The sequence below is a fragment of the Melospiza georgiana genome, chromosome 4 (assembly GCF_028018845.1).
Source record: "Melospiza georgiana isolate bMelGeo1 chromosome 4, bMelGeo1.pri, whole genome shotgun sequence".
NCBI classification, from domain to species: domain Eukaryota; kingdom Metazoa; phylum Chordata; class Aves; order Passeriformes; family Passerellidae; genus Melospiza; species Melospiza georgiana.
In genome coordinates this window covers 37,015,984-37,043,431 of record NC_080433.1, presented here as the reverse complement: position 1 = coordinate 37,043,431, position 27,448 = coordinate 37,015,984, and the positions used below count along the sequence as shown (strand labels likewise).

The window sequence follows — 27,448 nt, the reverse complement described above, 5'->3', positions numbered from 1 at the left end:
CATGTTTTCAAATGAACAATTCAAAAAACTGATGGTAAACAGGGCTTTGCAAAGCTTTTGTTGTGGTTCATCCATGCTGCCTAGCCAGAACTGCCCTGCCTAGCCAGGACTTTTTTGAGCATATGGTGGGCACGCTCGATCACAGCTTGACCTGTGGGGCAGTGGGGAATGCCTGTTCTGTGCTCCACTCCCCACTGCTGGACACTCTCTAGGAACTCCTTGGAGGCATACCCTGGGCCACTGTCAGTCTTAATTTCGCCCCAATACTGAAAAGGCTTGCAGCAGGTGGTGTTTGCATGCACAGCCCTTTCCCCTGCGTGGGCAGAGGCATAAACCACACCTGAGTATGTGTCTATGCTGACATGCACATATTTCAGGCAACCAAAACAGGGAATGTGTGTGATGTCAGTCTGCCTGCAATACAACAGCTGCCCGGCGCCAGACCACAGCCAAGCCTCTTGGATGGACCTCTGCACCCACTGCCTTCAGAGCAATCTGAGTTCCCCGTGCAATCCTGCAGCAAGCAAAGAAAAATGTCTAGCATGTCCTTGACTACGTGCTGGAGGCATAATGGGAGTAAAGCAAGCAAGAGGAGAAGGATGTATTTTACACCTTTTTTAAAGGATTGGTATGATAGGTAGTCCTCATTCTGAAAAGACTGATGAAAAAATAGAGAGGGTAGAGAACCACAAAAAAAAATTACAAGGGCAAAGTGCTTTTCATGGAGAGATGGAGGGTTCCATCTGTTTAGCTTGTCAACAAGAAAAGTGAGAAATTACTTGCTTACAGAGTGCAAGTGCTTTCCTAGGCAGAAAATACTGGGCAGTCATCACTTCTCACAGCTTGCAAAGAAAGACAACAGGATCCAGTGGCTGAAAGCTGGAGCCAGCCGAATTCGATTAGAAATTAGGCCCAGCTTTGTACAGATGCCTCCTTAGCAAACACATGAACAAGGAGAGACAGTTCCACAGAGCCAGACAGGATGCTTTGTGCGAGATAGGATTGAGCCAAATGAGACAGTTCACTCAACTTTGAATAAAATAAATGCAACTCAGTAATTTCTAAAAGGAGGGATTGAATTGTCAAACAACAACTTTAGAAAACAAACAAATCAAGCTCTTAGGTCTGCTTTGTTCAATTCATGGACATCTGACATAGCAGCAAAAGGGGAGACATTTCCAGTCTCTTTTCCTAACAAAAGTCACAGACAGCTGAGAGGGAAATGGCCAAGAATGACATGGTAGGAAATTAAAATGGAAATCTTACACCTCTTGCTCCTTCATACTGGTAAGTAATCACAGAACCTTCCTGTTAGGAAGGTTCCTGGGGGATGAAAGTCAAAGACCATCATTAATTGTATTGGCCACTGTATTGATGCATTTGCATTAAGCACTCAGCTCCATTGGTGATGAGCATAGCACCATTAACATCCAGAAGGGGCAGCCTTGCAGGATTAGATGAAAGGGGAGAGGCAGAAGGCCACTGGTGTGAGAGGGGACAGCAGGCAGCATGCAGAGCTGCAATGGCAGCCCCTGGAATGAGGCAGCACAGGATGGAAGGTGGCCAATAGCCTGCAGAAAATTGGAGGGAAGCAGGAAAGATGTGCAGATACACCTCTGAGTAATAACACAAGCTCATCGACTGTTCAAGAGAAGCAAAACTATTACCTGCAGAGAGCTTCCCCCTGCTTTGCCCTCAACTACAAAATCTGTTTACACTACTGGCCTCCCACTGCCTGCTACAGTCATTGCTGTAACAGCACTGTGTCCTGCTGGGAAGAAACCAAGCTGCATGGAAAAGTTTGCTCTTGGATCTCACCAGCTGTTGCTACAGGGCTCTCAACACCATGGGGCTTCCCAGCAAAAATTGAACTATCCAGCACAGCAAGTGAAAAGCTTTTCAGTGCTCCTAGAAGCTTCAGTAAAATGCAAAGACAAAACATTTATGCAACCCATGGGCCTGGGCTTTCTTGACCTACTGTGGCATGGCTTTTGGGGATTAAAATAAGAGAAGTGGGAATTTCAGGCAATGCTGGAGGTGAGAATGTGTCCCCTGTAGATTTAAGATACATAAAAGCTAAATAGCTACCAAAAGACAATTACAGGCTTAAGCAAACTCATGAGATAAGCACAAATGTTCCTGTATAACATGCCTATATAAATGAGCAAGTGTTTATTAACCCTATTTAGGAGGTTACTGTCTTTCTTAGAGCAGTTTATTGTAATTGATAATTCATATTTAAATGTTTTTTTAACTGAAGCAGAGGGGATGGACAGAAAGATGAGGACAGAAAGGAGGACATGGTAGTCCTACAAATTCACTCACGGCTCCTTGTTAATGCTGACAAGCTCAGAAATTACCTAAATGCCTGCTGATGTCTTCTCTGAAAGCCCTGTGCGAATAGTAACACTCAAGTACTAAAGTACTTTTAAACACTTGATTCTAGACAGCTTAGGGTGGTGATACAAGTGGTTTTTTGCCTTAATATCTTTCTGTAACAAATGCTATTTTGTTAATTGCAGAGCACGAAGGTAATTATACTGTGGAATCGTGGGCTGTGACATGGGGGTGCTCATTTTGGCCAGTGTGGAGTTAGACAAATGGATGGTTGATCATGGCTTGCATTTCCCTGTTGCTGAGTACAAACAACAATTACAATCCTGATTAATAGGAGCTACAAGCACAGATAAGAGCCCACTTGGGCTTTAAAAGAAATGAAGTTTACCAAATGTAGTTAGACAAGTCCTACAACACAGATTAATTGCTGCTCACTGCTTTTCTTTTGCAGATAAATCATTGCCCTCACAGGCTGGGTTTGGAGCATCCACTCAGTTCTTCACCATGATGGACACATTCACTGTTTTTGATGTTTGCTTTTTGAAAACCAGTTAGTGCTTTTCTTCAGCTGCCAGACACAAGCCTGCAGCCATAGCACAGGTGAGCAGGTGGCAGGGCTACTGCCAGCCCCCTGTAGCTCTAAGGTGGCTCTTATGGGGCTGAGTTACACAGCAGTTACTTGCTGTCCTGTCTTTTGTAAGCTGCACTGGTGAGTGGCCAGCAGCAGAGAGGACTGTGCTTTGGAGAAGCTTTCCAGCTCTGAGGAGGAAGGCTGTTATTAGCACAGAGCTGATAGATGTTCTAACAATTGTTTGGATCCAAGCGAGGGGCTGGCACCTTGCCAGGAGGACAGATTTGTTAGGGGTGAAGGGTAAACAGAGCCAGGTATCCACTTCCCATCTCTGTGCTTTGTGGGGGAGTGGTTGCTGTGGGTTTGTTTGAGCCTCACAGGGGCAGTGCATGCAGACCCAGCTGCAGTGGGTTACACAATTCCCCAGTCACTGGGCAAAGCTGGACCTTAGATTTGGGATAATTCTCTGTGCCTGTGTTTTGTTGTTACAGATGTAAACAACCCCAGAGGAGTGCAGAGGAGCAGAGCAGACAGCCCTGGTGCTGAGCAGCCCTTGCTGGGGCAGGCACAGCCCTGCCTGCAGCCAGCCCTGCGTCCCCAGCCCACAGCACCCACCCGTGCACCTGCCTGGGACTGACTGACTGCAAGTTTGCACCCCGCTTTGATGAGTGCAAACTAAAAATATCCATGATCAATTTAATTCTTCATTCAGCTCTCATAATTGGTTACAGCAAGTGATAGTTGGGTATTAAATTAATTTTTGCCCTCTCTAGTTCTGGCCTTTAAAATGTGTCAAAAGACATGTTGCTATTTGCTGCAGTTTGAAGTGGTCCTGGAAATATCAGCTTCTGTTGCTGCTTTTCAAAAATCCTAAACTTCAATGGCTAATTGAAGCTTTAAAAACCTCAAAGACTAACAGATGTGTAAGGAATTTTTTGAAGGAAAAAATCAATCAGAAAAAATCAATCAGAAATTATTTGAAGTCTATCATTTGAAGTCTGTTGGAAAGAATTTCAAGTTGATAAAACACAAATTAACTTTTGCTGTCAGTATTTACAGCAACAACACTCCAGGACAGAGAGACTCAAACTGAAAAATCTTATTTATAAAAATGCAATCAGATTCCACTGGAGGGGAATGCAAACTAAATAGCAGGAGTTAAAGGAAAGCCAGGTAGATTTTGGAGGTAGGTAGCCAACATGAGTTAGCAGGTGCAGGGCAGAGCCCTTGGTATCACCGGCATCTTGCCCTGTCCATGAAACAGAAGAAAGGTAGTGCAAATCCCTTGCTGGCCTCTGTTTCGATTTCCAGACTAGCTCCTCTGCTTTAGATTCACATTATTCACGGGCTCTCTGGGGCACAGACATCCAGAAATGAAGCTTTGCTATGCCCAGAAGGCCAAGAGTGCTGCCAAGAAGTGGGCACCTGGTTTGGACTCGTGGTGCTGAGGCTCAGTTTGAGATTCAGAGGTGATGTCCCCTGTGAGAGGCAGAGAGGGCTCTGTCTCAGGGGGCTTTGTGCTGAGTGCACCAAGCCATTCTAGGCTGGGTCCCAGAGAGATGTGGAGGTCAGACTGAAGATGTTCAGGCTCAGGTGAAGATACGCCAAACAACAAAAATGTCCTTCTTGTGCCAACAGGGATCTTGCTGCTGTGCTGCAGGCCAGTGAGGAATGTCTGAGGCTCATACATTTATCTTTTATTTTTTTGGAAAGTGTAGCAGATCCATGAATTCCCCAACATCCAAGGTAAATAAATCCTCTCTTTTAACACAGCTGCTTCAAATGAAAACATGCTATGGTTTTCTTGATTTCTCTGGCCACTGCCAGACAAAGGGAGAGTGCCACACACATATTGCTGAATTTGATTCTGCCTCACTGGATTTTTTATGGATGGTTACCCTCAAAAAACAAACTATTAATAGGCCTGTGTCTAAATGCTTGACCATGTGAGACTTCATCTGTTACATTCAGGCTGTGTTTTGATAGATTGTTATTCCATTAACTAAAAATCCTTTGGGCTATGAAGGATATAAAACAGTCCTACAACCACTTGCCCTAAAACTAATATTTAAATATCACAGGGAAAAATTGAGTAGTCCATTAGAGGAATGGGAAAGGAATTACATCATAGACAAAGAGAATGAAATAGATATGAATTCTAGCAGTATAAATCAATGAAAAACAAAAATCTTTTGAGCTATGATTTATGTGATGTTAACAATACTACAGATCATTAAAATAGATTTTGTAACTCTGTTGTTGTTTCAGAGATTAAATTATACTAAAATAATATTGTAGTTTTACATAAAGAAAAAGCTAGGCTCCTAAAATTTCAGTTTCCTGCATATCCTTCTTAATGGGAACAAATTCCAAAACAGTTCTGATTTTAGAAGCAATTTGTGAAGCTGTCCAATGATCATTGCTCCTGCTCTAAATTCCCAGGCAAAAATTAAGCCACTAACTTTTATTTTCACTCATGCACACAAACAAAATTTCTTGCTTAATTCTCTTCTGCCTTTTCTGGTTTATAGTGCAGGATAAACAAATTTAAATTAAGAAATTCATTATTTTAATTAGAAAGCGAGAAATTTTGATTTTAATATGAGTTTTAAACTAGCATTGCACATTTATATAATTTGATTTTAAGAAAGTTTAGCATTCTTTGTTAGAAACTTTGCAATGCAAATTTCCACCTAAATATAATCTTGATGCAAAATGTAGTATTTCTTTTCCTACCTATGTGCCCATGCCCTTTTGTGTATACAGATCTTGATTGAAGTACATTTATTCATGTTCTAATTTTTGTACTCTGATAATATTTAAAACCAAAGAAATCATTAGTCAGAACCTGTAAGCAGAGAGGAGATGTATAAATCTAAGTCTTAAGGTGCTTTTTCAAAAAACCAGACCCTCTCATAGATGAATATTACATATGTATATTTTGAAAACAATACTTTTTTTCCTCAAGATCCTGGTTGAATTCTGCCCTTTATGTTTGTTGCCTGTGAACAAAGCTAAGACCACCTGCAAAATTCATCAGCATGGGACGTGACATTGCATGGGTTCAAGTGATTAAAAAACATAAGGAAATAGCCAAACCTGATTTTGGCCCTTCAGCAAAGGGAAGTCTCTGGCAGCTCTGATTTCTTCTGCAGCTTGAGCAAGGTCCTGCTGGCAGCTGGGTATGGTGCACACAGCAGAGCACTCCCCTTCCTGGCTCCATGCTGGAGGTAAGTCAGCATCAGCTCTTGCACGAGAGCCTTGCTCTGCTTGGCAACCAGGGGGTGGTGTTCAAAGCCCAGCAGGTCTCCAGGACTCAACACCTGCTGGGCCCTTCCCCCCTGACATGGGCTGCTCTCATAGCTTGCACTGAGATAGGCTCCCCTTGGTGCAATCCAGCTCCTGCTGTGGGATTTGTGTGAGGAACCTGCAGTGCCATTTCAAGGCTGCCACTTTCACCCACACATTGAAGTTCCCGCTTTTGTACACTCCTTGTAAGCACCATGTGAAAGCAGAGCCTTTAGATTTGCAGGTTTTAACCTCTGAGCAAAGCAAGGATCTGTTCCCTCTCTCCCCACCAGCTGCCATAGAATAATTGGCCCCAAGGAATTAGTAAATTAAAGGTTTCACTCTGAATGCATCATAGCTGTGGAAAACAGGTACTTCAGTTTTTGGGGCTGATGGCTTTCAGCTCTATCCAAAATAATTGCCCCTGTAATTCCAATCAAGACTGCTTCCCAACACCAGCTTTAGCAGGAAACATCCCAAAATCTGAAGCCTGAGGTTAGATGGCATAGAAATAGGTGTTGGTGAATATCTGAATGCTCTCAGTGTGCCCTCAAGGAGCCAGGTGGGCACAGCATGCAGGAGTCAGTAGTATGGCACTAGTTGGGCAGGAAGTGACAAGGCCTCCTGCCCTCTCCTTTCAGCATCCTTAAATGCCCTAGGATGTCCCTGCCTGGCAAAGATTTCTCCTCTTGCTGTAGCTGGAATGGTTGTGAGATGGTCTCCTGAAGCTCCTTTCACCACTGTTCTGCACTCCTACATGTCTTGAGCAGTTCCAGCTGAGGGCAGAGAGGTGCAGCCGTGCTGAGAGGCAGCAGGGAGGCAGGATGCAGTGCCCCATGGAGGGTGCCAACACACGGGGCTGAGCATGCAGGGGGCACAACAAAGCCTTCAGGCAGCTACAGCAAAGGGCTGCTCAGGACCCTGGGGGTGTGAAAAGCTCCTGGTACAGGCACAATTTCAAAATAAAAAGTGGGTTTCAGCTGCTGCTCCTGGAAGAGGTAGGTACTTGTCATCCTAATGAGTCTGTTCCCATATCAGAAATTTGTTTCTTTTAAAACTCACATTTAGTGCAAGGGGAATATTTCTGTCAGTGCTTTGGTTGCAGTTGCTTAAAGATACTGCTGTGACACTTGGCCAGCTTGGCATTCAAAATGTCATTCAGATCAGAAAGAACTGAATCAGAATACTGAGGCAGATGTCATGAGCAAAGGTGGACTTCCGTAACTGAGTGAGATTGCTGATAAGAAGAGTGAATTGCAGAAGTGTTTGCAGAAAGCCCAGCAGAAGACCACTGATTCTTCTGCATATGCTTTATTTCCTGTATGTGCCTTGTGCAATCTACTTTGGAGGAGCAATGCTACAAGAGATGTTGCTGAAATTTTGCATTAAAATCCAGCAATTGCTGTTTAAAGCAGGATGAACAGGTTTCTGTCCTCTCCAGAAATGGGATTGATGATATTTTCTAAACCAAGCTAATGAATCCTAGACTTGCTTGCAGGCCATGAGGACATGCTCATTTTTCTCTTTCTATGTAGCATTGCTGCACACACAGTTGCCCAGAACTGCTCCAGGTGACAGCAAAATGACAAACAGGCTGACATCTCTCCTTTCAGCATGGCACATGTAGGAAGAGTTACTGCCTATCCTCTAAGTACAGAATCTCATTCCCAAATTACCTCCTGATGTGTGTTTAGGATGCAGTCCAAAAAGCCACAGGACAAAGGAAGAGAAATGAAATTGGAAAAAAAAAACTCATTAAGGAGAAATAGAGGCAAAAAAAAATAATTAAGAGTTAATTGCTCTACCTGTGTTTGAGCCCACAGGACTTGTATAGATGAGTGTTAGTGATGAAGCTCTCCATTGACACCAGGGCAAACTTTGTTCCTAAGGTGAAATAATCCATCAAGATAAAAATGTTAAACAAGTCCTTTCCACTTATGCTACTCAGTATGGTTCAAATTGCTTTTCAGCTGTGCCCAGTGCCTTTGCTGACTTAAAGTAAATTAAACATTATCCTTTTCTAATTAGATAGGTTAAGGGATGTTGGTGCTACATCCTACTAATTTAAAGACAAGAACTAATTTAAAGAAATGAAAGAAATTAAAGCTAAAACCCCCACCTTTAAACAATTAATTAATCCAGAATTTGATTTAATAAGGAACCTCTGTGGGGAGAGGCCAGGGCTGCCCTGTGCTGCATGCAGCCAACACAGCACAGGGCAGGGCTCAGTGCAGCTGCCAAACGGGGGCACCTCTGGGAAAGAGGATTTGAGATGGGACAAAAAAATATTGCACAGGTAGAGGATGGCAGGGGGGCAGAAGTGGGCAGCAGGCACCTGAACACCAAGCTGAAAGCGGGAGGAGGGTGAGGAGGTGCTGCCAGAGCTGAGATTCCTGGCAGCCCCGGGAGGAATCCACAGCAGCAAGCAGGCATTTCCCAACAGGACCCTCAGCCCGTGGAAAACCCATACTGGCTTTATTGCAAAAGCACTGCAGCTCGTGAAGAGGAGCCAGGCTGAAGCAGGGGCAGGATCAGCAGGGCCCACAAGAGCTGTTACAGACTGACCACCATTCCCTGAGGAGGAGGCAGAGGAGTCAGGAGTGAAGGTCTGAAGAAATAGGAAGGGAGGGCAGTGTTTTACAGTTTTTGACTTTTTCACTATGCAGTTTTAATTGGCAATAAATTAAAGTCTCTTTTGATCTCAATGGTAACTAGCAAGCACTCTTCCCATCTTTCTCAACCCATGAAGTTTATCTTTTCTTCCCCAACCAGCTGAGGTGCTGGAGTGAATGAGAGGCTGGGTGAGCACACCTCCTTATCAGTTATCCACAGAGTAGGGCATCAGGTACAGGAAGCCTTGTGGAGAGGGCAAACTTGGCTAAAATACATAAGGAGACTGGAATAAAAGTCAACCATTAGCAAGATACAAAAAAAAAGCCACAGCCCCAAACAACCTCTTTCAAATATGAACTTGCCAGCCTCGTATTTTTGAGACTGGGTTCTGGCACATTTTACTTCTCTACCTCCTAAAAAGATGTGCAATATTGAACTTCCAAAGACCTTTAAAAATCTTGACACAAGACAGCAAACAGTTCATCTCAAACTCTTATGAGAACATCTTGTAGTGCACCTGCACAGAAAAGATATTTTTGTGACAGAGGGCCCTCTTCTGATGGCTGAGTTCCCTTATGGATGAGATGTCATTTGATTCATGTAGCCTTACAAGTTTTACATTATGTTTCATCCCATACTGGAACACGGCAATGCATTTTTCATACTCATGCACATACTTAGGAACACTTTATGAATGAAAACTATAATCCTGACTGGTCAAACTATTCTAACTTGTCTTATAAAAATTTATAGAGATGGCTTCCCAAAATAGTGTGTGAAGAGTGCATTATCTGCCATGCAGAGACGGTAAAAGATGATGTTGAAGATGAGAAATCTGTATTTCAAATGCATACACATTGTACTCTGCTGAATGACACAAATATGAGTAACTATCACAGGAATGATTATTATGCTAAAAAGAATTAGAGAGCTGCTTCTGTGAAGACAGGACACTGACAATATGAGAAAAAGCACAATATCTTGATGAGATTAAGACTTGTCATGTATTCTGTCCTATTTCCAAAATTTTCTCACTTGTTTCCTGCCCCCAATTCAATAAACTAAAGTACAATTCCTATAGGAGGCTTTTATTCCGAAGAAAACCAGTGCAAATACAATTCACACTGAAAGCCCAAGCTGAGCCAAGTCATGCTGCTGCTGCTGCTATTTGCTGGCTGGTTTGGGTGGGATCCACTCGTGTATCTTCTTGCGAGTAGTGGAGTAAGGCACGTACTGCTCAGGAGTGCCACTCACATTGAATTTATGCTTCTCCCAGATAAATTTACGAGCAACTGGTGGATGAGTGGTTGGAGGGTCATCCGTCATTGCGTGCAGCCAGCGATGCCTTAAGAGGAAAAAGACATATTGTTAGTAAGGAACAGCACAGGATGTCTACCAAGCCTATCTCCTGGCTCCCAAGGGTCCTCCTCTGAAGAGACACTAAGTGTTTATTCTGAGAAGGGAAAAAAAAAATTAATCCAGTGTGGCTTTGAATGAGACAACAGGATATTGATTTTAATTAGTTTCACAAGCATAACTGATAAGTAACAGTTCTGCCTCCAAGCAACTGAAAGCACACCTAAGTTCAAATTTCCTGTTCCTTTGTGGGCTCAGTATTTGGGCAGAGTTTGTTGTCACTTGTTTGTGCAGCCTTCACCAGGCAGCCAGGTTAAGGCAGGCACTACAAATGACAAGATCACAACGTTTGGTTTTGTTGCCTGGGCTTTTTCTTAGTTAGGTGATGGTGATTTGTTTTGTTTTCAATTACCAGAAGCCTATGCTGCACAACAATTTCCATGTCATTTTCAAAGCACACATGAGGCTGCCACTTGGGATACAGATTAACAACGTAAGTACACCTAAAACAAACACATAAATATTTACTGCCTGCACAACACAATGATTAATACCAATCAAATAGGGTAATTACCAAGTGATTCCAGTGATTAGCCTTTACCTATGAACTAAATGTCAGTCTTTCTCTGTGTAAGCAACAGTAATGATCAAGCACAGCATTTTCCCTAGCAATGTACTGAAACACTGCAGCAAGGACCAACTGAATTGCTTTCATCCCTTTCCTATTTCAGTGCCTGAAGAAACTTTCAAATACGAATTATATTTTAATTATCTGTCAGTTTACATGTACTTCATACTGTGTGTAGTTATGACAAAAGTAAGGTTATGACATTTTTGCAAGCTTATCTATTTTTTTACTGAGGTAGAATTAAGGAGATTTCTGCTAATCAGCTTTTGCAAATACTTGACCTAAAAATATGAAGTCCTCTTTTCTAGTTCTATTAGAAAACCTAAAAATTGCATCTTCAGCCCTTACCAACAAATCCAGCACACTTCATTTATACAGCAAAACAAAACCATGATAAAAGTGGTGAGAAATAGACTGACAGGTATATTCTAAATCCAAAGAGCTCTACAGAAAGTTGGTAATCTTTTCAAATTGCTTCTTGACATGTATTAAGAAAAAAAAAATCACAACTTTGGCTATAACTTCAGTACAAAAATTTCACTTTAAAAAAAGTGTCAGCCTAAAGTTCTTTTTCTAGAAGTAAAAACCGAACAAAACCCCCAAACTAAAGCCACATATTGTAGGAATAAAGGCTTCCAGGAAACTGGCTTCAATATAAAATAAGACAGAACCACAAGATTGTTTAAAACTAAGAAGAAAAAACTGTATTTAGAGGCATAAAACAACTTCCTGTGTGAAAAATGATCCACTATTTGGAGTTTGGAAGTTACACACCTGTATAATGCTCTTCCTCTCTCTGCTCTCCTTTGTAAACCTGGTCTCATTCAAAGTGAACACACTGCTTTTACTAAAAAAAAAAGATAAATGGCTAACAATTTCTGTCTGGAAAAAGGTGGGCCCATAGCACTACTAATCACAATGTGGTCTGATGATACAGGATTAGAGGTTGCTCAGTTTTAACCCTGGTATTTTTAAGCAGCCTCTGAAATGCCCTGGCCACACCACCCAAAGCTCTCACCTTGGGTGAACTCTCTTGCCTGATTCTCCCCTGTCAGAATAATTCTGTGTACTGCTGTGCTTCACATCACCTCAGGTATCACGAGTCTTGTGACAGCCTGCATCAGGGTTGGCAGCAGCACTGCAGAAAAGCTAACCTGACAGAGGAGGGCTCCTGTGCTCACACCCAACAAGCTCTCCATTGCTGACACAGAAACGGAGCTGTGGCATGAGAGGGCAAAAGAACAGTCCATTCTGCTTCTACTGACTCAAGGACTGCATTTCAAAACGCTTTGCAGTGTCACTCCAGAGGAGCCCCAGCTTTTCAGAGCTGCTTACTGCAACATATGCTGGCTTTGGCCAGAGCAGAGTTAATTTTCTTTTTTAAAATAAAAATTAAGGCTCTTATTGCAATGTGCAAGGGATATGAATACAGTAAATTTAACTCTTATGTGATTGTGCTGCTTTGGGCTGAGGTAATTTTCCTCACAGTGGCTGGTATGGGGCTGTGTTTTGGATTTGTGCTGAACACAGGATTGATAACAGAGATGTTTTTGTTACTGCTGAGCAATGCTCACACAGAGCCAAGGCCTTTTCTGCTTTCTGTGCTGTCAGGGAGACTAGGGCTGTATGGGACGTTGGGAGGAGACACAGCCAGGACAGGTGACCCCAGTGCCCAAAGGAATATTCTGTACCACGTGGCATCATGCTCAGGATATAAAGCAGGAGGAAGAAGGAGGTAGAACGTTTGGACTGGTGATATTTATCTTCCCAAGTCACCAATATGCGTGATGGAGCCCTGCTCTGAGCACCTGCCTGCCCGTGGGAAGCAGTGAATGAATTCTTGTTTTGCTTTGCCTGTGTGCAATTTCTGCTTTCCCTGTTGACCTGTGCTTATCTCAACCTGTGACTTTTCTAGCTTTTTCCCTTCTGATTCTCTCCCCAGTCCCACTGGAGGGGGAGTGAACAAGCAGCTGCCTGGGGCTTGGGGTCTGGCTAGGGTTAAACCATGACACAGGCAACTCAGAGCACACACATGTTCACCCAGCGATGCTTCTGATAACAGAGGATAAGGATCCTGCACACAAATCCCTACTTAGGCACTGTTATCACACCTCAGCATCCTCACGCTCCCCTAGAGCCTTGCACACCACCAGGATGGACAAAAACTTATCAGACAGAATGCCATTACAAAGGCCCTGAATGAAAGGCTGCAGCAAGCACAGCACTAGAACTGTAGCAATGCTCAGCTAAAATCAGCTATATTCCAAGCCTGTGTGATGTCTGCTACTTCTGTCATTACAAGTGTGCTTGTCACACATTCATTCCTTGAAACATCAGAAAAGTTTCACAATAGCATTTAACAGAGTAGCTTCACCTGCCATTTAAACTATTGCTTTGCAGCTTCTAAAGACTAAGTCAATAAAATATTTTAAAATACAGCATTTTTGAGTAGTTAGTATCTTTGGGTTGAAGATTTTCTGTATTTCTATAACATCAACATGATACTAAGCTTAAATTTAAACAGATCAGCAAAACCAATCCTTGAATCACATTTTCTCACTGGAAAGTAAAAATAAAATTGCTCACTGACAAGACGTGCCAGTACAGTCACAGGTATTGAAAAACATGAAGAGATTTCAAAAGTTTGTTTAGACAATCAATCCACTATGAATTATGCTTATATTTAGGAGTTTCAGGGCTTAACCTGGTCACAAAAGATTCCCCTTAGAAGCACAACATGTGACTTACAAAAGCATTCTGGTTTGCAGAGTCTGTTCTCTTAAACAAAAGCTCCCACTTTCCACTTAAAATCTTGAAAACTTTATTTTGGGAAGACTTTCCCCTTGACACCTGCCTCAAAGAATCATTTGAAGCTCTGAAATCTCAGACTCTACCCCCAGATGCTCAAGGAAAGCTTTTCATGCACTAGACTGAACAGCATGAATAAAGAGATATGACATCCTGCAGATGGCCAGATTTCTTTCTGTACAAACCCTGCCTATAAATCCATTGTGGAGAAAAATATTCAAAAGCAATTAATGACTAAAAACCTACAAAGAAGCAGACAACTTGCACAGAGCACAGAAAAATCAGAAGGATGCAAGCAGCTCTGAAGAGGCTGGAGCAGCTTCCTGAATCAGTGAACAGTCATCACTGGGAAGCAGACTGAGGCCAGCAAAGCCTTTGCACCTTTTCTTGCATAAATGGACTAAAGACACCTCAAAGTATCTTCAAAGGCTCTCAAGACTATGTAGAATTTTTCCCAAAGTTGTAACAAATATTCAGAAGCAAGTAGATTTCAAACTGAAGCTACAAGGGACCGGAGCCAATTACGTGATGCACAAGCTGTCAAACAAGAACTGGTGCTACACAAACTCAGCAGCCACCACCATATGTGCCTCTGCAAGGTTCAGGCACAGCCTGTGCCAGCTCACCACGTTTGCCAACTTGTGAACATCCCCTTTTTGCCACGTTTGCCATGCTGCAATGAGACAAGAGAAATTAACAGGTGGCTTCAGGTCATAGGGCAGAGAAGGAAAAAGGGATAACAAATGTGTTTATTTGTTTACCATGGGAGATAACTTTAATTTCTCATGCAAGTTACTGCACCATAGCAATGAGATGCCATCCAATTTACCTGAAAACACCAAATTAGCATTTAATTGAGCTATAAACCCCCAGAAATTTATTGTGAAGCTACTAGAAGGATGGAAATTTTTCCAATCCCTTCTTTTTCTGTTCAATCTTTCTGCTTTGTTTTCCTTGAAGGCAAACTTGAAAAGCAGCATTTTACAGGAAATTGCACATTTCCTTACTTTTTCTAGTGTGCTGGCACTTTAGGTGTGAGGTGCTACCTTTCTCCCTGTCAGATCAACTAAAGAGGATGCAGACTATTAAACTGAAGGTAAATTTGCAATTCTTCACCATATGAGGTAAACACTCCTGGAGCTCCTTCCAAAGATTTGGATCATATGAATATAAACCTCAAAGGACAGACACTGCAAATACACAGGACAGCCCTGGCAAAATGTAGTGTCCCTACAAAAGGAAAAACTATTCTCAAATTACAGCTCTTCTTTTCCCCCAGGATCATACTGAAAGAGCAATTTATTTTTAACTAGTATGTACACTTGCACCAGTTGTCAATTTGTTTGTTCAAAGTATTTGGCCAAAATGCAAGCCAAAGTACATTACACCAGAAATACAATAAACAATAGCTTAAACATAGGCCAAGGATTAGTGATGCTGCAATGGAGACATCCATGAAAACACTAAGCAGAGTCCCCACAGGCATTGCTATAAACAAATTGAACTTCTATTGTTTATACATTCACAGAGCACACCCCATCACTGTGCTCAAAAATGGAAGCCCTGAGTTCCTGCAAACAACACTCACTAGTAAGAGACAAAATAAGCATTTGGTTTCTCTCACTGTCTAAAAGTGAAAAAGATTAATTTATGTGGAGAAAAAAAGAAGTCAAAATATCTTGTAAAGCATTACAAGAAGATTAATATTCATCATTCCCAAGGCAAGTATTGAAGAAATTTTTTAATAATCTAATTAACTTGTCTCCAACAAAGTAGATACCAACATCTGGATTTTAGAGACAAAAAAAAAAAAAAAAAAAGAAAACCCAGAGTAAAAAAGAAGTGAAATAACAACTAAATCAGAATAAACTACAAGCCTACATATTCTAGTGTGGAAACACTTTTTAAAAGCAACAGTCTCGATTCCCTGGAGAGCAGACATATGTCACAACAACACTCTGATTTCCTTTAGACTGTGCCATTTCAGTAGATCCGTTGTCAGAAGACATTACATCAATTATTTCAGAACACTGAAAATACTCAGTAGCTCCTAAAATGGTATTACTAGATGTTATTGCATACAAGGAGGTTTTCTTGCTGCTTTTCCTTTTTCTCTAGTATCTGAGAGAAAAGGGTAAAGGGTAGCATTTTCTTCCAGTCATTTCCAGAACTTTGCAACATACCAAAATGCTTTTTTTGAATGAGATTCACTTGATTGTACTTGAACAATCACTCACATTCTGCAACCCTGAAGGCACAGAAGTTACTGCAAGAAGGATACAACAGCATACTCACAGAACTGAGCTGAATTAACTGAACTCCAGAGTAAAACCATCAGTGTTCAGAAGAAGCATTCAGATCACACCCACCTCTAACAGCAGTACTTTAAATACTTCCCAGCTGAGTCAAGGACGACAAACATGCATCATACTGTTATACTATGGATTAATTACTTTCTTTGTAAGTATTTTCACACAGTTTCATTTATTTCCAACAAATTTTTGGGTCCAAAATAACCACTCATTACCTGTTGCACAACTCTAGTGATACACTGACAGCAGCTTGTACAAAATATTGTCAGTCTCAATTCAGAAGTCTATGCCATGTTAAAAATTTAAGGCAGCATAGCCCCAGATAAAATTTTTAAAAAGTCTTAAGAGACAGCATTTATTCCCAGCAAAAATATTTCTATTTTTAAAGATGTCTGTATGGAAATATACATCAATGATTTAGATGTGTCACAAAACTAGGATTCTTACATAAGAATGAACATATGTTATCATGGGACATACAAATTTATCAGCAAGAAACACCATCCCTCTCCTTATCCCCCCTGCCCCAAAAAAAACCCCAAATCCACAAACCTGACTGGTACTGCACAACTAGGTTTCCTGACAAAAATACCTTAGAACACAAGACTGTTCACCCTTCTGTGCCTCATTACCCTCACCAGTCTTGAAAATAATGAAATCTTTACTGCTTCTTTTAAAGGAATTTTTTTCCACATTGATAGGAAAACAAGTTTTTCTACCTCATTAATTTCTGTGAAGTAAACAAGCTACTTTACCCTTGAAACATCACTTTGATTCTCAGGAAGAAACTTTATACTGAGGTCTGTAAAAAGGCAACAAATATCCCATAAGCAGAAGCAAAGGAAAAAAAAAACAAAACAAAACAAAAAAAAACAAAAAAAAAAAAAAAAAAAAAAAACCAAAAAAAAACCAAAATAAAACCCAAAAGAAACAAAACCTGTGCCTCAAAATAAAGAAAATCTTAAAACCCAGCACAGTCTAATAGTGGACAAGAACCAGCACCAAACAACAGTTATGCAGAGAGCAAGGCACAAACATCCTGGTGTTGGAGATTCTAATGTCACTTCCAAAAACAATGGCACTCAGTTCTTACCAAGTAAGACAGAAAAAAGCATTAACCACATTAAACATAATATATGGCTGGGAGAGCTTGAAACAAAATTGACCAGCTAGAGTCTACCCACACACTCCTCAAATGTTCCAGCGAGAGCTACAGTTTAGGAGATTTTATGATCAATCCCAGCCTTGGCACAGAACATTTGTCACAGGAGTAATAACAACCAGTGTTTGCTCAGTCTACCCAAACACTTCTCCTTTGATGTCTCTTCTGCTCTTTGTGGCTGAAGGGCTATTCCTGTTCCTTAAGAATTACACAGAGATTGGTTTTACTAGTATGCATTGTTACTTTATGTGGTGTCAGTTTTCTAGGAAAACAAAGAAAGGGTCAACAGCTGTGGCCAGAGACCTTCTGGAACACAAAGCTGTACAGAACTATTACTGAAACGCATGAAAAGAAAACAAAACCTCAATAAAAATTATAGTCAAGCAGCAGTCAACATATGGAGCATCCTGGCACTTTAATGTTTCCTACCACATCAGTGTATATAAATTGAAACAATTATGTTGTTAGTGGCTGTGGGTTAAGGAATGTTGTTCCACCATTGCCATATGTTCCTGATGTTCTTGCTTATGATGGAAATAACAAATATTTTACTTCTTACCATTAGCAGGGAATCACAAGTAATAAAGAAAATTAAAGACTGTTTTGACCTGCTCAATCTGGCTGGCAAAATGCTTTTCTCAGTCCAAAAAGCAGTGAGTACCTCTGCCAGGACAGTGAGCAATAAACATGTATGCAGTTCAATATTAGAAGTAATGAGTCTGAAATCTTCTGGTCATAGCAAAACAGCTACAACCATGAAAACTTTTTTTTTCCACCTTCTGCTTTGTAATATAAGAAAATATAAAGCAATTACACAATTGGTATCTGTTCACACTATTAAGCTAAACAGTTTACCATTCAGGGGGCACCATGCTTCCATCAACTTCCCAGAAGGTATTTTTGCCATTCATTTCCTCAGTGTATACAACCCATCTGTGCCGACCTTAAGTAAACAAACAGAAATACCATATTAGCTCAAAAGAATAAATTATTTGCTTATAAAGGAGAGAATTCAGGAAAACCAAGGGAAAACATTTTGAGTGATAGTATCTACCATAATGGGCACTTATTTTTGAACCAGCACACCTTTTATTTTCCAAGTCTTCTCTATTGCTACTGTAGTTCTAGATGACTGAATCTAGCACTCTCACAAGGCAGGAAATATTGGCTATTGTATAAATAATGGGCAATAACAACTTATCAAATTTTCAGGCAGAGAAACGGGTTTGGGGCTTTTTCCCCTCTGTTATGAGGAGTCTTTGCAAAAGGACATTGCCACTGATAACCTAAGACTAAACTAAACTTCAGCTACACAAAACTACCAAGCAATGTTAACCAGCAAGTGCTTTCCCTGGTTACACTCCAAGATAACCTACAGTCAGCTTGGCCTGACCAGTGTGTCATTGCTTACGTGTCACCTGTGTTGCTTTAGGTGCTGCCTTTTTAAGTACTCTAGAAGCTTGATTTAAAATCCCGTTATTTAAGGTAATAGTAAGTTTAAACCAACCTGTGCTCTTTGCCCTGAAGTGACCATGTAAGTGAGTAAAGCTGTGAGGCAGTTTTAAAGGTAGTTCTCCTTCTTTCCCCACCTGTTAAACTACCAGCCTTTAGGTCAAGGACCAAATTCAACTCTCAGTCATACTATCGTGTAGCTTTACCTACACAGAGACCATATGACTGGCTTGCATTTATCCCATATTCATTGTTTCACATTGACTGTGTTTGCAAATAAGGAATGCAACAGAGAAACAGAAGCAGTCAAAGCATTTCTGTAAGTGTAAGACTCACACAAGACAAGTGCAGGGAAGTCAGGCAGGTAATGAATTGCATTTCACTAGCAGAAAGCACACAAGCTATGTGGGAGCTGCACAGCTGGCTGGGAGGTGTTCACATTAGCACACATACCAAAGAAGTTTCTTTTGTCTTCATAGTATTTGTTTCCATATTTGTCAATTCCTATCAGATTACCAGTCTTCAAATCGTTGACCCTGTGAATTATCAAAACAACAGTTTCAGTTGGTGTCCTCAGAATGAAATTGTGACAGAGGTTTCTTCAGGGTTAGTAAAAACCTGTACACATGCATGCAAAGATATTTTTTAAAAAAGCTATTCAAGCTTATGGATTGCAAATCAATCATCAATTCCTGCAACTGGCATGCACCCCACTGACAGGATGACAAAAGCCATACAAAAAGGCTTTTGGGGACCCTCCCTTATTTAACAGCTCATTATAGTAAAATATAAAGCAACTCTACAAGGTAACAACTTAACACCCACAAACCCCTAAGTACTGCGGGAGTCACAGAGACACATGCTAATCTGCTTGGTAGGAAATGTTACCATCCCTCTCAACTACTAGCAGCTGCCATTTCAGCCTGAATTGCCATTGCAAGTGCCCTGCAGTGAAGCAGCACAAGAGACCTCACATGTCTGTGTGGGCAGTAACCTCCAAGAGAGGAACAGTAATAATATTTCAGGCCGTCGAAGCTGCTTGCCAAGGAAATACATGCTAAGCCCTAAATTATAATTGCAACTTTCTTGCTTTTGTATAATTGTGAAGGATCCATGGATTCACCCTGCAACTCTGTGAGACTTTCACTGACCCAGATAAGGTTTATACGAGTTTCAATTCTTTATGGAGAACATATTTTAACATTATTGTAGAAATCAATCATTAAACTGAGCCTATGATTTATATTATGGTGATAAAACACTAATATTAATCAAAATGCTCTTCTCCCTCTATATTTGCAATTTTGCTTTCCTTTTTACTGACATTGATGCTAGGCAGCATTAGATAAGGAAAAGTTTCCTCTCAAAGATTTTAGTTGTTTGTAGTATTATGCACACTCTCAACTCAATCCCAAGTGAGAGGAGGAATGTGCTCAGATGAAGTTTTTTGTTGTCTTTTCCCCAGGGTGCATGAAATCGGCAATCATTGCAGCAAGCACTTGTTTTATACCTCTGTGGTGGCAGGCAGAGAAATTCTCTGACACATTCATCTGAAACATCCAAAGATCTCTGGCTCAACGATACGAGCCTGAGTTCCCAGCTTCAGAAAAAGAAGAGCCATTCCACTGCTGCTCTCCCTTCCTTTTCCCCCTCCCTTCCTTGCAAGTGCTCTTATGCCCTTGTCCTGACTTCATGCCCTGAATACCAATATCAGACACTAAGGGGTATTTATGGCTTCCAACCAATTTCACTGAATTTTAAGTAAGGAGAACATTTCCAGCCACAAAGGCTCTTAGTAATTTGACTTCACAGCATAAAAATCTTCTGCAGCTGCTTCAGTGGAAAACATATAGAGAAAGGCAGGGAAATTCAGAGAAAGAGTCTCCTGACTTGGGTAAATAATTATTTTCCAGTTACCAGTGGTAACTTCTTAAAATCAACCACTGCAAGAAAGAACACCTTGATAACTCTGCCTTTAAACACCAAACCTATCCCTTGAATTGGGAGGGATGATTTAATGGCTTGAAAGGTGAGCAGGAGGCAGCAGCTGTTTGTGGTTGGTGTGGTTATGAGGATCAGCTGTGCCTCCCCACCTGGCACACTAACTCCAGTCTTCTGGAGGAAAATAAGGACAGCACTACCTCCAGTCTTGCCTGCCCTCTTCTGCTGTGTGGTAGAAAGCTGTGAACACAGCCTGTGATCTCAGACTCACAGAAGGTCTCTGAGGAGATATTTATTCAGCTGTGCTTAGGAAGAGACACTATGATGACAGCTAACACTCAAACTCTTCCACACTTCCATTTCCCCAGCTCCATTTCTCCTTGAGAACTGTCAGAGTAATGGCTACAGCCTGAGAAGGAAAACAAAGTAGAGGAAACAAGCTCGGGGAGGGAGGGGGGTAGGTGTGTGACAGAAAACAGTAATTATGATAGCAGTAAAGCACTAGCCAGGGAAATCATGAATTGTCTTACTGCTCAACAGCAACTAAAGCCACCGTATGAAAATACTGATGAGGCCTGATCAGCACCTGTGTAAAACTTTATCTCTTCAAAACAGATCAATTTAAGCCACAAAAAATAACAGAAAAAGGGCCACTATGATGTGTATGGGCAGGGGGAAGCCTTCAAGAAGGCTCAGAAAGCTTGGCTTGTTTGTTCTAAGATAAGAAAGCCCTTAATATATAGCAGGAAATTTTGTATTTGCTAATCACCCCTATCCCATATTCCTGACTTCCCAATATTGATTACAAAAGGCTTTTTAGCATGTGGTCAGGCCTAAAACATTTACTGGACACATCCTAAATCTTTTCCAGGACTAACTACAAAGATAACACAGGTTACTGACATTGCTGAATTTGGATCACACACATTTAGACTTCCACCCTTGATCTGAATGAAAAAAGAGTACCTTTGTAAACCTTGTGCTCCTATTTGGGAGCAGCTTCAAGCATGCTGTACCACAACTGAAAACACTTGTGACAAGAAAGAGATGAGATGTGAGTGAGGGAAAAAATAACCAGGAGAAAGTTTAATGTGGACAAGTGCAAGATTCTGTAGTTGGGAATAAAGTACTCAGACATGAATGGAAACAAAGGCTGCAACTTAGTTTGCACTAAATGCCGCTGGGGCTGGAGGGCATCCAAAGCTGAGCAGAGGTCAGCGGTGACAATCCACTGCCAAAGAGCAGATGTGATCTGCAGTTTGATGCGAATTAGAAGAAATAGAGCCAGTAAGGCAGATGAAATAACTCTCTTGCTTTAGAGCACGGGATTTCAGCAGACGCACGGCTGTCCGATTGGTACTGTTCCCGAAAGCCACTGCCAGCCTGAGGTGACCCAGAGCAAAGAGCACAATGGTGTTCACAGACGCACCGAGTGCAGCTGCCGCAGAGACACGGCTGTGCCAACAGGACTACAGACTGGGGCCGGACACCAGGAGAGCCGGCCCGGGCAGCTCAGCATCCAGGAGCCCTGCGAGGTGCCTCAAGAAGAGAAAACAGCCGCGGGCCCTGCCTGGGGACCGCTCTGAGCCCAGCACCCGCTGCCGACCGGGACACACCGCCCTCGGCGGGGCGGAGCGGGCTCGCCCCGAGGCCTGCCCGGCCCCCGCAGCGCCCCCTCACGCCCAGCCCCGCCCGGCCGCCCCTCAAGGTGACCCCGCGGGGCGGCGGTGGCGCAGCGGGGAGGCCCCGCCGCCCGCGCCGCTGCCGCGTTACCTGAGCAGCTGCACGATGGCGCCGCGGACGCCGCCGTGGCCGCCGATGTGCTTCAGCGCCCGCTTCAGCACCTGCACGTACTCCGCCATCTTGGGGCGGGCCACCGCCTCCGCCGCCCCGCCTCACGCCCGGCCGCCCTTGGCCACAGCGACGGAAGCGGAACCAGCGGCGGGATCCGCCTGCGGGTCTCCCGTGCGGCCAATGAAGGGCGTCTGCTGCCATTGGCTTCCAGTCTGCGCCGGCTGGCTTTGTGTAACAATGCCTACTGCTTACACGTAAGGTCGGCAACATACAAGGAACTTCAGGGTAGGGAGAAAAGCCTCTTTATAATAGAAATGCCTACTGACAGTCTCTTATTTCACAAGATGTGTAGTAAGAAAAGTTACCAAGACTCGGCAGTGAGGAGTCCAGGGCTGCCCGGACCAAGAACCAAGGGGCAGGGCAGGTGACATCTCACCCCGTGCAGACTGCGGGCGATGGCAAGGGGACAGCTTGACAGTCTTGTCTCTCCTGGCTTTTCCCAACCCTGGCAGGAATTCCCAGCAAGGAATGTGTTCCTATCATCTCATGCATGGGTCCACTCCACTTCTCCATCTTGTCCCAGTGCCTTCTGGTTCGGCACCAGCCCGAGGAATGCCTGCTGTGGGTGTTGGCAGAACTTTACTACTGGCACTCCTGTGAGCAGGCACGGTGCAGAAACTCTCCCTGACCTTCATAAGGCTAGGGCTAGACAGGGCAGGCAAAAATAGATCCATTGTACTTTGTCAGAGCAGGCAGGACTTGGAAAAGCACCAGGCAAACACATCATCAGTGCTGCAGCCAGTGCTGCCCATGAGCAGAGAGCAGCTGTCAAACATGGGGAGGCTGAGCTGCTGGACTGTCACTGCCAGAACTGGGGTTTTGGGAAGGGACAAAGCAGAGGAGCTGCAGTGAAAAATTAAGTAGGTAGTGTTGAACTTGAAAGGAGAATGAGATGGAGAAAAACCTGTGTCAGCCAAGTTCCCAGTGTGGAAATAGATCCATTTCAATGTAAAGTCTAGTGGTCTGAGCTTCCACTCAAAACTTTTTCGTTTTAACACAAGTGGTTTTGTTTTCAAACACAAAATGTAGGCCCTGCTGGTTCTGTGCTCGAATGACAGCTTTTATTTTGCAACAAGTCTTAGGCTTCAGTATACTTGTGGCAGGTTATTTGCATTTCCACAGTCCACAGTCTTAGAAAATTTATTAAATTTATTAAAATTTGGTCACGTAAGTGTACATTAGCAGGCATAAAAACATTTACAGTCAGAATTCACTCACTGTCTTTAACTTCATCCACAAAACCCATTATTTTGACATAAACTACTGATGATTGAGTGTAAAACATGAAAGAAGTATAGTTTAAATTAGGAAGCCAACTTTGGAGACATTTTATAAGTTCAATACTTATGCCAGTTTCTAAGCCTATTCCTGATTAATGTAACTGAGATAATTTTCACCAACTGCCAAGTATAATTCCATGAGCATTTTCTCTGCTGGCAGTGAAAAGATATAGTTTTTTGTTGTGGGTTTTTCCCCCCAAGACTTAAAATTATCTGGATCACTTCAATGATCCATATGGCACCATGGTTCTTTGTCTGAGAAAGTGTCCTCTGTGGAGGACAAGGCATTGTGACACAAAGCTGGAAGAATGGATCAGCTTCTTAATGTGACTTTGTTGCTACAGAAGACTTTGTAGGGAATACTTTCTTAGAAGCAGAAAAATTTTACAGCATCTTCTTTGGATTGCATTTTAAATTTTTTTTTGTACTATTTTCTCCATTACTTTAGTCAAGTGAGATCTCCACTGAGGATTTCATTACCTCATAACTGCTGAAGTCCCATCACATCTACTCAAACTGCTTCTGTAAATGTGTCACTGTGCATGAAAAAGAGAATCTGAATACTGTGTTCAAAAATTCTCCCTGAACTCGGTGCAAATGTCACAGTTAAATACAGTGGAATGCAAATGCAAGTATGTCTTCCTAAGGATTTACTGGGACATCTCTGGGAGATGACAGCACTGAAATTCTGTCTTGTCACTCAAGGTGCTTGTCAAACTCATGCACCCATACAAAATATTTAATTCCCAGGGTTTTTAAACTTAAGACTCTTGTTAGATGTTGCCTTTTTTTATCCCAAAATTAGCACACTGAACCTCACTGCCTCAAAAACTCTTGCTAAATATATTTGATGCTGCCTTGTTTTTCTCCTCTAGTTCAAGTACATGTCACAAAATTAGTGCCAGTACTCTTTTTCAAGCCTAAAAACCCCTCTCAAGTCTGAACACAAGTAACTGGCTTCTTTCCTAAGAGAGCATAACAAACAACATATTTTTCGAAAATAAACAAATCTGTTTCCTAAATGACTCAAAGGATGACACGTAACTTCCCTTCATTTTGTTAGCACACAACCATCTCACTGAATCCTAGTTTAGTTTTAAAGAGCTTTATTCAGTGCTACAATTGATCTTGAAAAACTGAAGTTCATATATTCTCAGAAAGTGCAAAAGTCAACTGATCTACAGAATAATTTAGTGTTTACATTTCACCTTAGAAGAACTCCTTTTAATGCCTATTCCAGTGCCATTTCCTCTGCTCTTAGTATGGAAAGTTAGGTAAATTTATTCTGCAATGGTTCACAACTGTGGAACATCCATTTACAACAAAAAATGGAAATCCTTTTCTTAATTAAATTAAGAAAAAAAAAATCCAACATAAGACTAACAAATAAGAGAATACTATGCTCTTATTCCTGCCCCATCTCTCTAAAACTGCAAAATTCCAGAAGCACAGTCCAATCCACAACACAAACCTCCACAATTAAGTGTCCAATATTAATCTAATCCAGTCTCTAACCATAGTGTCTCTCACTTTAGTCTAAACAGTGACATCTCTAATGCTTTCACTAAAACATTTTTTTAGTCTTATCATCCATATGTATTTCCTAAAAACACAGTGAAATAAGTTTTTGTCACTTGGGTTCTACTGATTGAAAGTCTTAGAAGCTAACTTCATAGCCTGGAAGGATGAAATATTACCAAAAAAGTATATACTTCCATCATTTACAAAAATATTTCAGTATGTAAGCTGTGAGGATAATTTAGCTCTCAAAAGCCCTAGAATAATAAATTTACTGTCACTTTTAGAAAACACCTGCCCCTTTGTGGGAAATGTCTGGGTTATTTCTCCAGCAGTAACTCTACCTTCATCTTTGATTTTCCAATGGCAAAATTCTCCTGGTTACAGAGTGAAAGAAAAATTCCTTTTGGAGCTGTTCCTCAGGGAGCCTTCATTAGCCAAACTAGGTGGCTGTTCAGTTTGCTCCCTGGTAAAACCCCAGGAAGCAGGAGAACTGAAGTCATCATAAAGGAGCTCAGACACCTCATGAACAGCTTATTGGGAGGGACTGGACTGCAGGTCTGCTAAGGACCAAAGCCACAGGGTTGGCTGCTCACGTGTCTCTTGCTCACCAACTCTCTTGTCTGGGGAGTTGGTATTGCCAGGAGGTTCAGAGCATGGCACTTTGGTTCTCTGGATGTCAGCAGGGAGTTCTGCTGAGTGAAATGCACTGTGTTAGCTCAGAAAAACCCACAGTTCCATCTGCTTTCTCTGTTGTCACAGGCAAACCCACCACAGTTTAGTCAAAAGCATTCCTAGAACATCCCTTCTGTGCTATCCCTTTTCCCCTACCATTTCACACAGAACACAAATATTCCTGTCTCCTTATCAGCACCCCACCACCTCCCCTCATTCCAAACAAAGTTAACTTGAAAATATATTTGGGCAAGCATTACTACAAGGTCCAGTTATTGAAAAAATAATCAGGAAATGCATTTGTTCAACCTGTATCAACAGCCACGAGAACCTTAAGCATCCAGATGTTGATACTTGAAGATGGTGATGCTCCAGCAGTCCAAATGACTTGCACCTGCAGCACAGTGCCTCTGAGGGCACAGCTGGTTCTTACAGTCAAGCCAAATGCACAACCCTGACTTCTTATAAAGATTCACCCAAGAGAAAATTGTACTCTCTATTAGCCATTGAGTATCAGAGCAAGGGTAAGGCTATCCACAGCATGTATCAGCACAAGGCTTGGTACACATGGCAAGAAAAACAAAGCAGCACACCATAGATGGATTCTATGATTCAACAGAGATGTTCTTTGGAATTATCTGACAGAGGTATTAGGAGGTAAGGCCAGCCTGGCTGTTAGGGATGTTTGTTGACAGAAAAAGTCAAATGCCCCAGAGGTGGCCAAAAGGCTGTGGGAAGTTACTAGCAGAAGAAAGAGCAGTTCATTAGCAGACTGACTGGGGAACAGGGCCCTGCAGAATTCAGTGGATGCAAAAGAGGGCCACAGAAATGGTCAGAGGGCTTAAGCCCCTCTCCCATGAAGACAGACAGAGTTAGGGTTGTTCAGCCTAGAGAAGGCTCTGAGGAGAGCTCCTAGTGGCCATTTAATAATTAAAGGAGGCCTACAAGAGAGATGGAAGACATTAGGGCTGTAGTGATAGGACATGGGGCAACGGTTTGAAAGTCCAAGAGGGCAGATTTAGATTGGACACAAGGATGAAACAGTTGGACTCAATGATCTAAGAGGTCTTTTCCAACCCTAATGGTTTTATGATTCTATGAAATTCTATATGATAAGGGTAGTGGACACTGGAACAGGTTGTCCAGAGAAGTTGTGGATGTCCCATCCCTGGAAATGTTCAAGGCCACATTGGATGGGGCTTTGAGCAATCTGGTCTAGTGGGAGGTGTCCCTGCCCATGGCAAGGTTGGATCCACATGATATTTAGGACTCCTTCCAACCCAAACCATTCTGTGATTCTAAGCACCAAGAGACATTAACTCTTCAAAACAGAGGCAAGATAGAACCTGGAGTAAAATTTCTTGAGAAAGAGACTTTAAATGCTAATTTCCAGCTCTTATAATCAGTTAAGTCATTGTATTATCCAAACTTTATCTTTTACCAGCGCACCTTACATTTTCTCTGCAGTGTGTCAGTTAATTTACTTCATGATAAAAACATTTCAGAATTTAAACATGGAAAGAATGGCAATTTGCTTCTCATTTGGGATAACGTTCTGGGTTATCTGCACATCCACACAAATACCACATTTGTTTATAATAGAAGATGAAAACTAATAAACCTTACACCTTTAAAATTATCATTGAGAAATCA

At 42.0% G+C, this 27,448-nt stretch overlaps 1 protein-coding gene across 1 annotated transcript; it reads right to left on the bottom strand.

Moving 5' to 3' along the window:
- Positions 1 to 9,632: 9,632 nt before the first annotated feature.
- Positions 9,633 to 22,379, bottom strand: NDUFA12 (NADH:ubiquinone oxidoreductase subunit A12). The gene is made up of 4 exons (XM_058022292.1): positions 22,242 to 22,379; positions 18,981 to 19,063; positions 17,931 to 18,018; positions 9,633 to 10,154 (listed from the first exon to the last, which is right to left on the bottom strand). The coding sequence occupies exons 1-4, from the start codon at positions 22,328 to 22,330 to the stop codon at positions 9,974 to 9,976; spliced, it is 441 nt and encodes a 146-aa protein (XP_057878275.1). The 5' UTR covers positions 22,331 to 22,379; the 3' UTR covers positions 9,633 to 9,973.
- Between the last annotated feature and the right edge of the window lie 5,069 nt (positions 22,380 to 27,448).